General features: G+C 36.0%; 2 protein-coding genes across 2 annotated transcripts; both read left to right on the top strand.

The window, feature by feature from the left end:
• The first annotated feature begins 2,753 nt into the window (after positions 1-2,753).
• Positions 2,754-4,259, top strand: LOC133830093 (F-box protein CPR1-like). The gene has a single exon (XM_062260003.1). It carries the CDS (start codon positions 2,879-2,881, stop codon positions 4,043-4,045), a length of 1,167 nt encoding a protein of 388 aa, XP_062115987.1. The 5' UTR covers positions 2,754-2,878; the 3' UTR covers positions 4,046-4,259.
• A 1,367-nt stretch (positions 4,260-5,626) lies between these two features.
• LOC133830092 (F-box protein CPR1-like) lies at positions 5,627-8,338 on the top strand. Its single transcript, XM_062260002.1, has one exon. It carries the CDS (start codon positions 5,778-5,780, stop codon positions 6,930-6,932), a length of 1,155 nt encoding a protein of 384 aa, XP_062115986.1. The 5' UTR covers positions 5,627-5,777; the 3' UTR covers positions 6,933-8,338.
• The last annotated feature ends 4,106 nt before the right edge of the window (positions 8,339-12,444 follow it).

The following is a 12,444-nucleotide window of genomic DNA, read 5'->3' as shown; positions in this document are numbered from 1 at the left end:
CAACAACACTTGCTGAAGGAATTTGGGGCTGAGCAACAGTACTGGAATTACTCTGTCCAGCGGAACGAGCTTGGGTTGGAGTTTGATCGGCCATGGAGACTGAGCGAGTGAACCGCCACCTGAGAACGAACATGGCTCTGATACCAAGATTAAATTCAGAGAAAGTAGGAAATAGGCTCAGCACCGAATAGAGCTGGCTCTTCTTGTATATATACTCACTGTTACATTGCATGAAGCGTGTGGATACATTTTGTTATAAAATGAATAAAAAATATATATTACATATATTGTTACAATCGTACAGAGAATATTCTAATAGAAAGGTAAAAATTTGTTAGCCTAGGGAACTCCACAATTCTGTTACGCCACCTCATCTTCTCAGTACAGAGTATATTTCATTTCTTAACAGCAGAAACATTTGGTTTTTTTTCTATACATTTTGCAACTAAATCATTTTGCTACCATAATTTAGTAGCAAATATAATTAATTGCTACTAATAATATTTGGTAGCTAAAAACTTAGTAGCTAAAAATATATTTTCTTGTAGTGACAAGCAATATCATGCAATATACACGTTTGTTTAGTTTTATTTATAGAATTTACTAATTATTTTTATTAAATTTATAGTAATGTTATATAAATTTCAAATAAATATCCTATTTTAATTAAATAATTTATTTATTTTTGTATAAATTTATGTTTGTTCTAGTTTTTGAATTTGTGTGTGACAACAATAGATTATATATTATATGTTTAATATAATATTAAATATTATAAGCGGATTTTAAATTTAAGTTTTTTGCTAGTTTTTTTTTTTAAAAGTCATTTATTGCTAATTGACAGCAGATTATATTATATATTCAATATCATATTATTCTAATAGGTGAGTTTAAGTTTAATTAAATTTTATTTAAGTTATAAAATGTATGATTTTGTTATTTTTAAATAATTATCATTGTAAAATATCTAAAAAATATCTTATTTTAATTTGTTTAATTATTTATTATTTTAAATAATTATCATTGTAAAATATCTTTAAAATATTTTATTTTAATTTTTTTAATAATTTATTTTATTTTATACAAGTTTAAGTATTTACAAACTATTGTTTGTTTAATTATTTATTATTTTAAAATAATTATTATTATAAAATATTTAAAAAATTTCCTATTTTAATTTTTTTAATTATTTATTTTATTTTATTTAAGTTTAAGTGTTTACAAACTACCGTTAAATATAAGAATATTCGGTTAAATATAAGAATATTCCGTTAAAATTAACATTAAGAAAATAAAAAACCGTTAAAACCAAGAATTTCCTTTATCTACCCACTTATTATATAGAAGAGATATAAGGAGTATATATATATTTTTATATATATTATAAGGAGAGTTATGGTAATATCATATTTTTGTAAATATTTTGTTTTCGACACATGAATAAATTATAATTTAAATTTTCTACACATTTTTATAATAAATTTTTGTCCGGACATTTATACAAAATTTTGAATAGATGGTTTGAATTCTATTTTTGATATAGTATAGGGAATTTACTCATTTGATACCATTTGTTTTTGCAAAGTATTGTTTTGGTATCCTTTATTTTTAATAATATTCATATGGTACCCGTATTTTGAAAACATAGATATTTGATATCCTAATTGTTAAAATTTTGTCAATATGACCAAACTGTCAGTAGTTATATATAATTTGTAACTCGTATGATTGATAGTAATTTGATTAAATTGGTAAAACTTTATTAATTAGATTTGAGTTTAGGATACCAAATATGTACAATTTTAAAATATAAGGTACTAAATATGTACGATTTCAAAATGCAGAGTACCAAATGAGTATTATTTGTAAATACAGAGTACAAAAATGATACTTTGCAAAAATACAACCTACTCTATAGTAAATTATACATAATTATGGTTTGGGAAGTTTTAAATAGCTATAATATATACTCTAATATTAAAAATTAGAATTATAATGATAACAGAAGTTTCATTAAGAAAAAAGGTCCTACCACGTACTCTTCCTATAAATATAATAAAACCCAATTAGCCAAAAAGCACTACAAAAATAAAAACCAATCGTGTTAGTGCTTTACCACAAAAGAGTTGAGTTATCATTTAAGAGTAATGCTTTAGAGTCACTCAAATTACATACAAAGTGAGAGTACTCAAATTACACACAAGGAGGAGGTGTCATTACTTTGTCGGCACATAATTTAAAATGATGGAATTTATATTAAAAAGATATAATATTTTGATGTATTAATTCAAATATTAAATAAATATATCAATAAAAATAAAATGATAAGAAAAAACACATTCTTGGGATAAAAGTCAAGTGACGAGTGGTGAGGTTCGGATCTTAAAAACATATTTTATGTATGGTGAGATTTACAAACATATATAGATATACATGCATATTTATATGACTTTTAAAAAAAAATATGAGAGTGCTTTGATACTATTGAATCTTTTTTAATAAAGAAAATCATTTTCAAAGTTGTATTGCTTGCTCTGTTTTTCAGAAGTAAAACAGGGGTGACTTCAATCATTTCTTCCCATATCGTATAATTTGTGTTTAGGTTTGCCATTTATTTCAGTCTCGTCTACAAAACTTAAAGGCGAAGAAAAAATGTATTGTACATGATCAATCACAATCATATACAGTTGAGTAATTCTTAAATTGTCCCCCCCCCCCCCCCCCAAAAAAAAAAAAATTAAACAGCTAAACATTGTTCATAAGAACAAGCAACACATTTGCACAAAGTCAACGACCTTTTCTCTCAAACTAGCTAACTAATATAATCTCCTTGGCTCTCTTGGCTAAATCTCTTTCAATTTCTCAATCTCAGTCTCTAATGGCTAATCCAGAAAAAGGAGTGGTTTTCAACAATTTCCCTTGTGATTCTCTTGGGGACGTTCTCTCAAGACTCGACGCTAAATCTCTGAAACGGTGCGAGTGTGTCTCTAAATCTTGGCTCTCTCTGCTACGGACCCCATATTTCATCAAGCTCCACCTCCAGCGTCAACTACCTCGTGTAGTTTTCCTCCAGAAAAAGGTCAGAAAATTCGATCACACTTTATCCATTTGTGATTGTGAAAGTTTTGCTGAGATTTCTTCACGGAAATTTCCCTTTAATGAGAGGAATTATTCATCGCCATTATTTATGGGCAGTGATAATGGTGTGTTGGGCCTTTTCTGCTTTAAAACTGATGTAATTCATTTATGGAACCCCACCATTAACGAGTCTAAAGAACTGCCTAGTTTTCCTCACTCGACATGTAATGATTCTGTGCTTGGACTCGGCTTTGATCCCTTGACCGCTGATTTCAAAGTGGTAAGGTTCACATCTCTAGATGAGAACGGTGTTGTTCGCAATGACACCCATAATTTGTTCAAAGAGGGCAACCAAGTTTGGATTTATAGTTTGAGAAGCAATTCATGGAAAACAATGGCAATGCCTAACATATTTTCAGACTTTGAAATACCTACTTTTGATATAATTATTACTGCAGGTGTGGGTTGTTCCATTGTTTTTAATGAGTGCATTCATTGGATGGTTTGGTTTGTAAACAGAACTGGTTATCACCAATCATCTTTAGGGATAGTTTCTTTTGATATAAGTATGGAGAATTTCAAGCTTTTGAAGTCACCTCAAATTGTAAAACTGGAAAGAGATCATGGTAGCAACCTAGCCAACTTTTCTGGGTGTCTTTCTTTTTTCACTTTGAATGAATTCCAAGTAGCTGAGATTTGGGTTATGAAGAAATATGGTGACTCGGATTCTTGGTTCAAATATCTGTCAGTCAACTTACTCAGTCTTCTTCCAAATAGGTTTGGTCAGCGTTGTAGCTACATTCCAGTAGGTTTTCTGAGCAATGGGATTCTTGTAATTTCTTGCACTGAAACTGATTGTTGGTATTGTTATGATACCAAGAGTAAGAGGCTTGAAAATGTGGGTGAAAGATTTGGTGTGTCGGACTTCACTACATATGTTGAGAGTACTTTTAAGTTAAATGGTTGAGAATTATGTATTTCCAGAGAAAAAATCCATATGTATCTTTCTGAACTTAGAGCAGCGATGTCGTCAACCTTGTAACTATATATAGTGGCTTGGTGGGTTTCTCCCAATGCATAGCGATTTCGGGCTTGCTGCTGCGTTGTATATCCGGTTTCATTGTGCATGTATGCGTTTGATATTAACATGTAGCAAATTTATATAAATATTTTTTATTTTTTGTTTGTTTGTAGCAAATGTCAGCTATAGTATTCACAAACTTAATTGCCATATAAGATCTCTGGTATCTACTAATTCACATGATGACTTAAAGGAAGAAAAAAAACGCTTTGCAACTTGCAATGGCAAACTAAAAGAAATGATTAAATTACTTGAAATGAAAAGAACATATACAGAGCTAGATCATTGTTAAATGAATTCAGGAAGCTACAAATATATATATCTATGTATGTGTATTTTTTTTTTCTTTTTTTCTTAATGACATCATTCAAAAATCACAATATTGATATGTAACCTCTTAACATCTATTACATCAGATTGGTACCATAATTCTTAAAGATAAATAAACCCAATCATATAATATAGTCAATGTCCATCACATTGGTAACTTTTTCAGTCTTGAAATTGTTTTCTTTTCAGAAAATCAATCATCCAGCATAAAGCCATCCATATGATAGTCCGGGCACATCTATAGATTTTCTAGTGTTAAAAAATAAGGTAAGTAGAAAATTTTCACCCTGAAATATGGTCTTTGTAGATTTATATGTGTGAACCTTTTTTGTGGTAAAAATCTTACTGAATTTGTGTCTATTGCATTTCACTCTTTTTTTTATACAGTTTACTCATATAGTACTAATGGGGCGATATTCGATAATCCTAAAAGACAAATACACATAAATAGTAGTATAATGACAAATTTTAAGAATATGTATCTGCATTCTTAAAATTAATTTTTGTATGTTTAACATTAAAAATTTCGATTTCGACTAATTTCAGTTAGTTAAATACATCTTTGTGCTTTAACTATGCATGTAACATGTGATTATGTAGTAAACTGTTTTAAAAAAAATGAACAAAATGTAATAAAAATGACATATTTGTAATTTCATAATTCAAAAGTATTTTTGCCATAAAAAATAGATTAGAAAACTCTTTTTGGACTATAATTTGGAAATTTTGATATTTTGTGCTATAAAATAAGAAAAAATTACATTTTATATGAGTTTTTAATAAAGTTTGTAAAAATAAAGCTTTTTCCAAAAAAAGTTATTATGTGATATTTTCTAAAAATTTTCACTTTTATAGATTTAGTTTCTTATATTTTTTTATAAAAATTAATTTATCACATAGTTTTACTTTTAATTAAGTTTATAATATTTAGTTAGTTAACAATTGTATTTCCCTTCACTTTAATAAATTAAAAATATATATAATCCTACATTTTTATACAATAATTAAATAAAAAACATATTTACGAAAAATCCAAAAAAATAAATAAATAATATCCTAGTGTAGTCCTACATTTTCATAAAGACTGGACGTGCCTTTTGGCAAGGCACGTGTCATCCACTAGTTTTCTAATAAAATTTGTAAGAAAGGAGACGAAACACGTTTGCACAAAGTAAATTAGCTTTTTTTTTTTAAGGGACAAAGTAAATTAGTTAACCGACCTATTCTCTCTCCATCTAACCTCCGTAGCTGGTTCTCTTCGCTCTCTAATCCTCAGTTTCAGTCTCCAATGGCTAATCCACAAAAGGGAGTGCTTTACAATAATATTCCTTGTGATTTTCTTGAGGACATTCTCTCAAGACTCGATGCCAAATCTCTTAAACGCTGCGAGTGCGTCTCTAAATCTTGGCTCTCTCTACTAAGGACCCCCTATTTCATCAATCTCCACCTCCAGCGTCAACCACATCGTGTTGCTTTCCTCCTGGAAAAGGTTAGAAGCTTCGATCAAAGTTTATCCATTTTTGATTGTGAAAATCTTGCTGAGATTTCTTCACACGAATTTCCCTTTATTGAGAGGGATCATTCGCCGTTATTATTTATGGGCAGTGATAATGGTGTATTGGGTCTTTCTGACATGGGTAATAAAATGGTTTATTTATGGAACCCCGCCATTAACGAGTATAAAGAACTGCCCCCTTCTCCCCAGCGTGGGCGTAAACAATCTGCACTTGGGCTTGGCTATGACCCCTTGACCACTGATTTCAAAGTGGTAAAGGTCTCATCTCGAGACAAGGATCGACTTTTTGGCAGTCGTAATAGGTTTAAGGAGGGTTGCCAAGTTGGGATTTATAGTTTGAGAAATAATTCGTGGAAAACAATGTTAATGCCTGACATATTTTCAGAATTAGAATCATCTACTTCTATTATAACTGTTTATACTTCTCTGGGTTGCTCCATTGTTGTTAATGAGTGCATTCATTGGATGATTTGCTATGGAAATACAACATATTATCGCCAACCATCTTTAGGGATAGTTGCTTTTAATACAAGTAGGGAGAAATTTAAGCTTATAGAGGCACCTCCAATTGTAAAAGTATCTCATGTTAAGAAGATAGCTAACTTTTCTGGGTGTCTCTCTCTTTTCACTTTGGATGAAATCACAGTAGTTGAGATTTGGGTTATGAAAAAATATGGTGACTCGAATTCCTGGTTCAAGCATTTTTCGCTCAATTTGAGCATTCTTCTTACAAGCAGGGTTGATCAACGTTCTGACTGTTTTGGAGTAGATTTTTTGAGCAATGGGATACTTGTAATTTCTAGGGCTGAAATTAATCATTGGTTTTGGTATGATACCAAGAGTAAGAGACTTGTAAATGCATGTCGAAGATCTGGTGTGCCGGACTTAATTACATATATTGAGAGTACTTTTAAGTTAAAGGCCTAAGGGGTGAGAGCTTTGTATTGCCAGAGAAAAATCCATATGTATACGTAGTTCATGGATCGCGCATCTCTCCTTTGTGCGGTAGTATTGGCAGTATAAGAGTTGGGATGTCCATATGAATTTGTGATGTTGGCTCCTAAATTCTGCAATGAGCAACAAGTTTGTTTCTTTTGACTGGTTTTATAATTGATGACACTTTCTGGTTGCTAATGCTTATTTGGACAGCTATTTCTGATCCTTTGGGTGTCTTGACGCTCTCACAGTTGTTAGGTGACTATCTCCAAAAATTTATGAGTTTATGTTTTTTCAATAATATATGGGAGAGGATCATGCTCTCACGGTTTATGTTTATTAGTTTCCTTGTTTGTGAGCATGTTGTTTTCTGAGTTTCCACCCCCTCCTCTGAAGCTTCAATAATATACGGGAGAGGATACTTTAGTCTCAAATTTCAGTTGTCAAATGTCATAGTTTGCTTTGCTGTTCGCGAGTCGGATTGGGTCAAGCCAGTTCGTCTAGCGGACTAGTGAAATGGTGGAAGATGCTTTGGACTCTAGACCTTCCTCGTAAAGTTATATTATTTTTTTGGAAAGTTGCTCACAATTGACTTCCATGCATGGTTAATTTACAGCAGCAGGGGGTTCCGTCATCCAATTTATGTCCCTGTTGTTTGAAAGGGCCTGAAAGTGTGCAACATGCTTTATGGGGTTGTGATTAGTTGAAGGCAATTCGGAACTGTTACAAGGATGTTTTGTCGCTCCCTGCACCTGCCAATGTGAATTTCTACGAGTTTATGCCTGCCTGTGTTGTTAGGCATGAATTGGAAAAAGTGTTGATTGTTCTTTGGAGAATCTGGCACCATAGAAATAAATATGTTCATGAGTAGGCTTAAATGTGAGTCGGGCCTTGAATTATCTTAAACGTTACCTTGAAGCTAACGCTGTCAAAGGAATAGAGAGAGACAGCAGGTTGTCACGAGAAGGGCAGTTGATATACCCCTCCCCAATGGTGTGTGCCGCAGCCAGGTGTAGTCAAAGTAACACAGACGCATCTTTGAATGGTATTATGAAGAAGGTGGAACTTGGCTTAATTGTAATGAAATTATGAAGGAGCATGGGTTACCAAAAAGTGGTAGTGGAATCTGATTGTCTTGGAGTGATTAAGGCTATTCAAAATAAGACTATGAGTTCTTATATAGGTTCCATCGTTAGTGTTACTGCTATTATTTGTACTGATTTCTATGACATTTCTTTCTGTCTTGCCAATGCCAATGGGTCCGCCATTCTCTGGCATAGCTAGCACTTTCGATGGAAGATCACTATGGTGGCTTGGCTACCCATGTTGTATTCATTCTTCCATTCATGATTGAAATAATTTATTATAAAAAAAATGTCAGTTTGCTTAGCCTAGAATTTTCGCTCCTCCTTTTCTCATCACTTATTTTAATAATAGGGATAAGCAGATAAGCAGGTGTTCGACCAGCTTTTTTTCCAATTTTATCCTCAGTTTGTTTTATATTTTACTTTTCATTCTTATATAAAATAACACCATTTCCAATTTCCACAATGTCAATTCAGTATTTGTACCGTTTTTGTTTGTTTTGTAATCTTCTGCAGTTTTCTTTTTTTTTGCAAGTTTTTCTCTAGCCGACCTACTTGCGCAAGCTTTTTTTGTAAGATCTTTTTTACTTTTTACTTGCACATACAACATTTTATTATTTTTTGTTTTGTTTTGTTTTATCTAGGTAAAGTTAATTATTGTTATTAACGGTTTGTTTGGTTAACTTTAGCTAAATATTTAAAAGAATATATCTTTAAAATTAATTAAAAATAAATATTTATTAATTATATTAATATTGTTAACTGCCTTTTCCGCTATCAATCTTAGGAAGAGAGATTAAAGAAACAAACCATACGAACACAAAGATTTTTATGTGGTTCAGGTTATAAAAGAACATTGGTCCACGAGTCTCTAGTATTACGAGAATTGGAAGCTTGTGATGGCAAGCTCCAATGGAGTATTCTTAGGAAGCTTTTAGATTGCTTTGAGTACAAGGTGTTTTCTCTCTAAAAAATCAACCCCTTTACAATGAGACTCCCTGCCCTATTTATTGAGGCTGGGGTCCTGTATACTAATCATCAGTAATTAATACATATTCTTTCCATTATTGGGGGATTAATACTAATTCAATACATGGGGCTGCATTGAATGGAGACCACGATCCAAGCGAGATCTGTCGGGCCCATTGCAGAAAATCACCTACTTTATGGGGAGCATGCCCCAGGCATTGTCAGGGCGTGTTGTAAGTATCTCCATGTCAAACGGCGTAGTAGAAGTGTGAATTTTCGAGTCGTACACTCGACAACACTGTTGACAGATCGCCCAAAAAGGTTGTCAGACAATCCTCTGGCACTGCGAACCCGCATTTGCTGACACGTTGCGTCTTATCTTAGGTATGAGAACAAAAAACTCGGACCTGAGAGACGACTGGGGGAGGAGAGCCCTCGCCTTAATTGCCTAAGTTGGAGAACCTCAAGCTCCAGGGGCAAACCTCGGAGAGTAATCTAATAAGACACCTACGACCTACAGTTAAAGACAAGGTCTCACCTAGGAGGACCATTGCCCTAAATAGAGGCCTCGGGGAGTAACATACCTCGATGATGTCTATGAGCGTCTGAGCCAGTCACTAGAGGTTGCCACGTGTCGAAGGTGAAAATATGAATAACATTTTCCCCCCAAGTCTCTACTCGTCCTCGGGCAGTGGAGACTTAACTTGAGGGTGAATTGAAAAAATGGAGGGAAAATGTTTAGGCTTTCCTCTGACATCACTCTGAAGAGCAAACCCACGTGTCAACGCCCCATTATTGGGCCCGTCAGTCCGTGCATTTAACTAGGGTCAACTCCGGGATCCCAAACTTTATTTTGCACTCGAGGCGCATTTTCTAAAAGAAACAATGGTTGCGATCCACGCCTTTTGAACCCTGACCGTTGGATCACCCTCATGATATCACCAAGGCAAGCCATCTGCGGTCGGGGAGAAGTTGCTTCCCTCATAAGTTTTACTGGGTATAAAAGCCCAGGAAAATAATTTTCAGCCTCACACGGTAACCATACGAAAAATAAAAAAACCCTCTCACAGAATACTCTTTTCTCTCTCACCTGTCCCTTGTCTTCAACCCTTTTTTCCAGGAGCTCTGGACGACTAGTGTGAATCCTCGTATTTCTGGGCAGACGGAAAACAATACTTCAAGGTTAGGACTTGCCTCAACACCTACCTTCGTTTCATCTCGGGTAAGTGTCTTCGACCCACCTTTTTGTTTTTGTGTGTGCTTGAGGTTTTTCGATATATGTTTAGGAATGCCAATGATATGGAATTTTAGAGTCTGTTTCTAGTTTTCACTAGTAATTTTAGGCACATTTTGATATTAGGGACATTTAAAATGGCCCTCAAAAGTCTTTATGTCAACTTTGCATTTCTGAGCCTGTGATCGGAATCTGGGGAATTCCTAGATTCCGGTAGGTTCATCCCCTCCGACTTGTCCTTAGGCGTCGGGGATACCTCGCACTTCCAAAACATTTCTCTTCTTCCTGAGCAGTATCCCTAGAGTCATCCGTGTTTTGGCCATCTTTCCTTCGGTCATAATATTAATTGCTTGGTTTTTGTCTTAGATGTTCGAGGAACTTTGACAACTACACGAACAGGGGTTCTATCACTTCGACTAAAAGATTTCTGATATGACCCAAGCACAAGGTGCCTCCAAAGGCAATACAAGGACAGGAGCCCAAGCGCCAGCTGGGGAGTTATTCGTCCATCCCGACACCCAAGTGGCAGAGAAGCCTGAAACTCACGGAGACAGGGGTTTAATTTTGGAGGAGGTTAATAGGGTCTCGCTTCTGCACCCTACACAAACATACAAAGGCGCAGCGTTCGAAGCAGAGGATTACCACACTCTGCTTCGACACCCCGATGCCATCGAGGCCATCATGAGGTACTGTTCGGTCGAGGACAAGTGCCTCATTCGCCTCTGTCGAGAGTTCGAGAGGGCGCACCATAGCATCAATGACCTGGGCTCCTAGAGCCAGGCCCACGTAATGGCAGGGGCTACCCTACCCCTCAAGCGGTATTTTGTGAACTTCCTGAAGTTCGTGGGGATAGCCCATTTCCAGCTTTCCCCCAACGACTACATAGTGCTCACGGGGATGTACATTTTGTATTGGAAGCAGAAATGGCCTGAGCCTTCGCCAACGGAGATCCTTTACTTCTATAGCTTCCACACCACTCCTCGGAAGAAGAACACCAAACGAGACGGGTACTATGCCCTGGTGAAGTACGCGACCTCGTTGCTCGACTACAAGGCTCCTCACCATAACGAGAATCATTCTTGGGATTACAAGGACTCCATCTTCTTCACGAACGACTTCTCGACTCGCATCCATCTGACCCTGATTCTTGACTTTGCCTTAGTTGGTGAGTATCTTCCCGAACGTGCTATCTTTCACATTTTTAGGGATTTTTTGTGTTCGACACTTAGTCAATTCCTTTTGAATAGGTCATTTTCGTCGACCCACTACATCCAACTCTTCGAGGATCATCTCCAGGCAATGAAGGCTCTTCCTGACCGAGACTTGGACCTTAGCCTCCTGGTAACTGAAGCAAACCTCATTAGGTCGGGGCCTCTTAGCGTAGAACAAAGAATCAGCGACTTGGAGCTGACCAAGTATCGCCAGTCCAAAAAGTCTCGGGAGTTGGCATCTCGTCACATCAGCTACATAGACGGGTTAGTTCAGAGGGCTTTACTGAAACGGCTGGCGGAGGAAAGGCTGGCGAATGCGCGCGCTGCGGAAGAGGCCAGAGAGGCATAAGAGGATCGGGAGCTAGAGGAAGAGTTTCAGACATGGATGGAAGCCTCCCACTTTGACTCAAGTAAATCACCTCTCACCCTGACTTATGCTTCCTGAGTAGGATAAGTGATAGGATAAGTCTCGAGCATGTTTGGGCTTCTCCAGCCCTCCTCCATTGTGGTCAAATCTCACACCGGCGTTGGACTAGGGAGGAATTTCAGGATTACATAGACTAAATAGACGTGTATCTCCACCGCCCGAGGAGGCAGTCAACTTCTCGGGGCTTTGTACCTCTAGATCGAATGACGTCTTTCAACTCGAACTGGTTTTGCCAATATGGCACTAACATGAGTTGTGAGGTTGGAAATAGTATAAGACACCCTCACTGATTGCATTGAGGCTCAACTCTTATGTTATTACATTACCCTATTGTGGAGAATGTACGATAATTGTTTAATTTTTTCATGCAGCTCACATGGGATTGGCAGACATTGCCCGGTCTACCTTAAGGCTAGGAGCGCCCCCAAGCTCTTCGGTGGGAGAGGGGTCGTCATGTCCTCGAGATTAACCGAAACCCTCTCCTCCGGCCAAGTGGCAGAGAGTCCCCACTCCCCCTGCGGAGGTTCCTGCAGTCGACTTGCCCTCGATCGTGGAGATCCCTTCCTCGCCCAGGTCA

The sequence above is a fragment of the Humulus lupulus genome, chromosome 4, assembly GCF_963169125.1.
Source record: "Humulus lupulus chromosome 4, drHumLupu1.1, whole genome shotgun sequence".
Lineage (NCBI taxonomy): Eukaryota > Viridiplantae > Streptophyta > Magnoliopsida > Rosales > Cannabaceae > Humulus > Humulus lupulus.
Note: the sequence above shows the minus strand (reverse complement) of the source record. Positions and strands in the feature narration are given on the sequence as shown.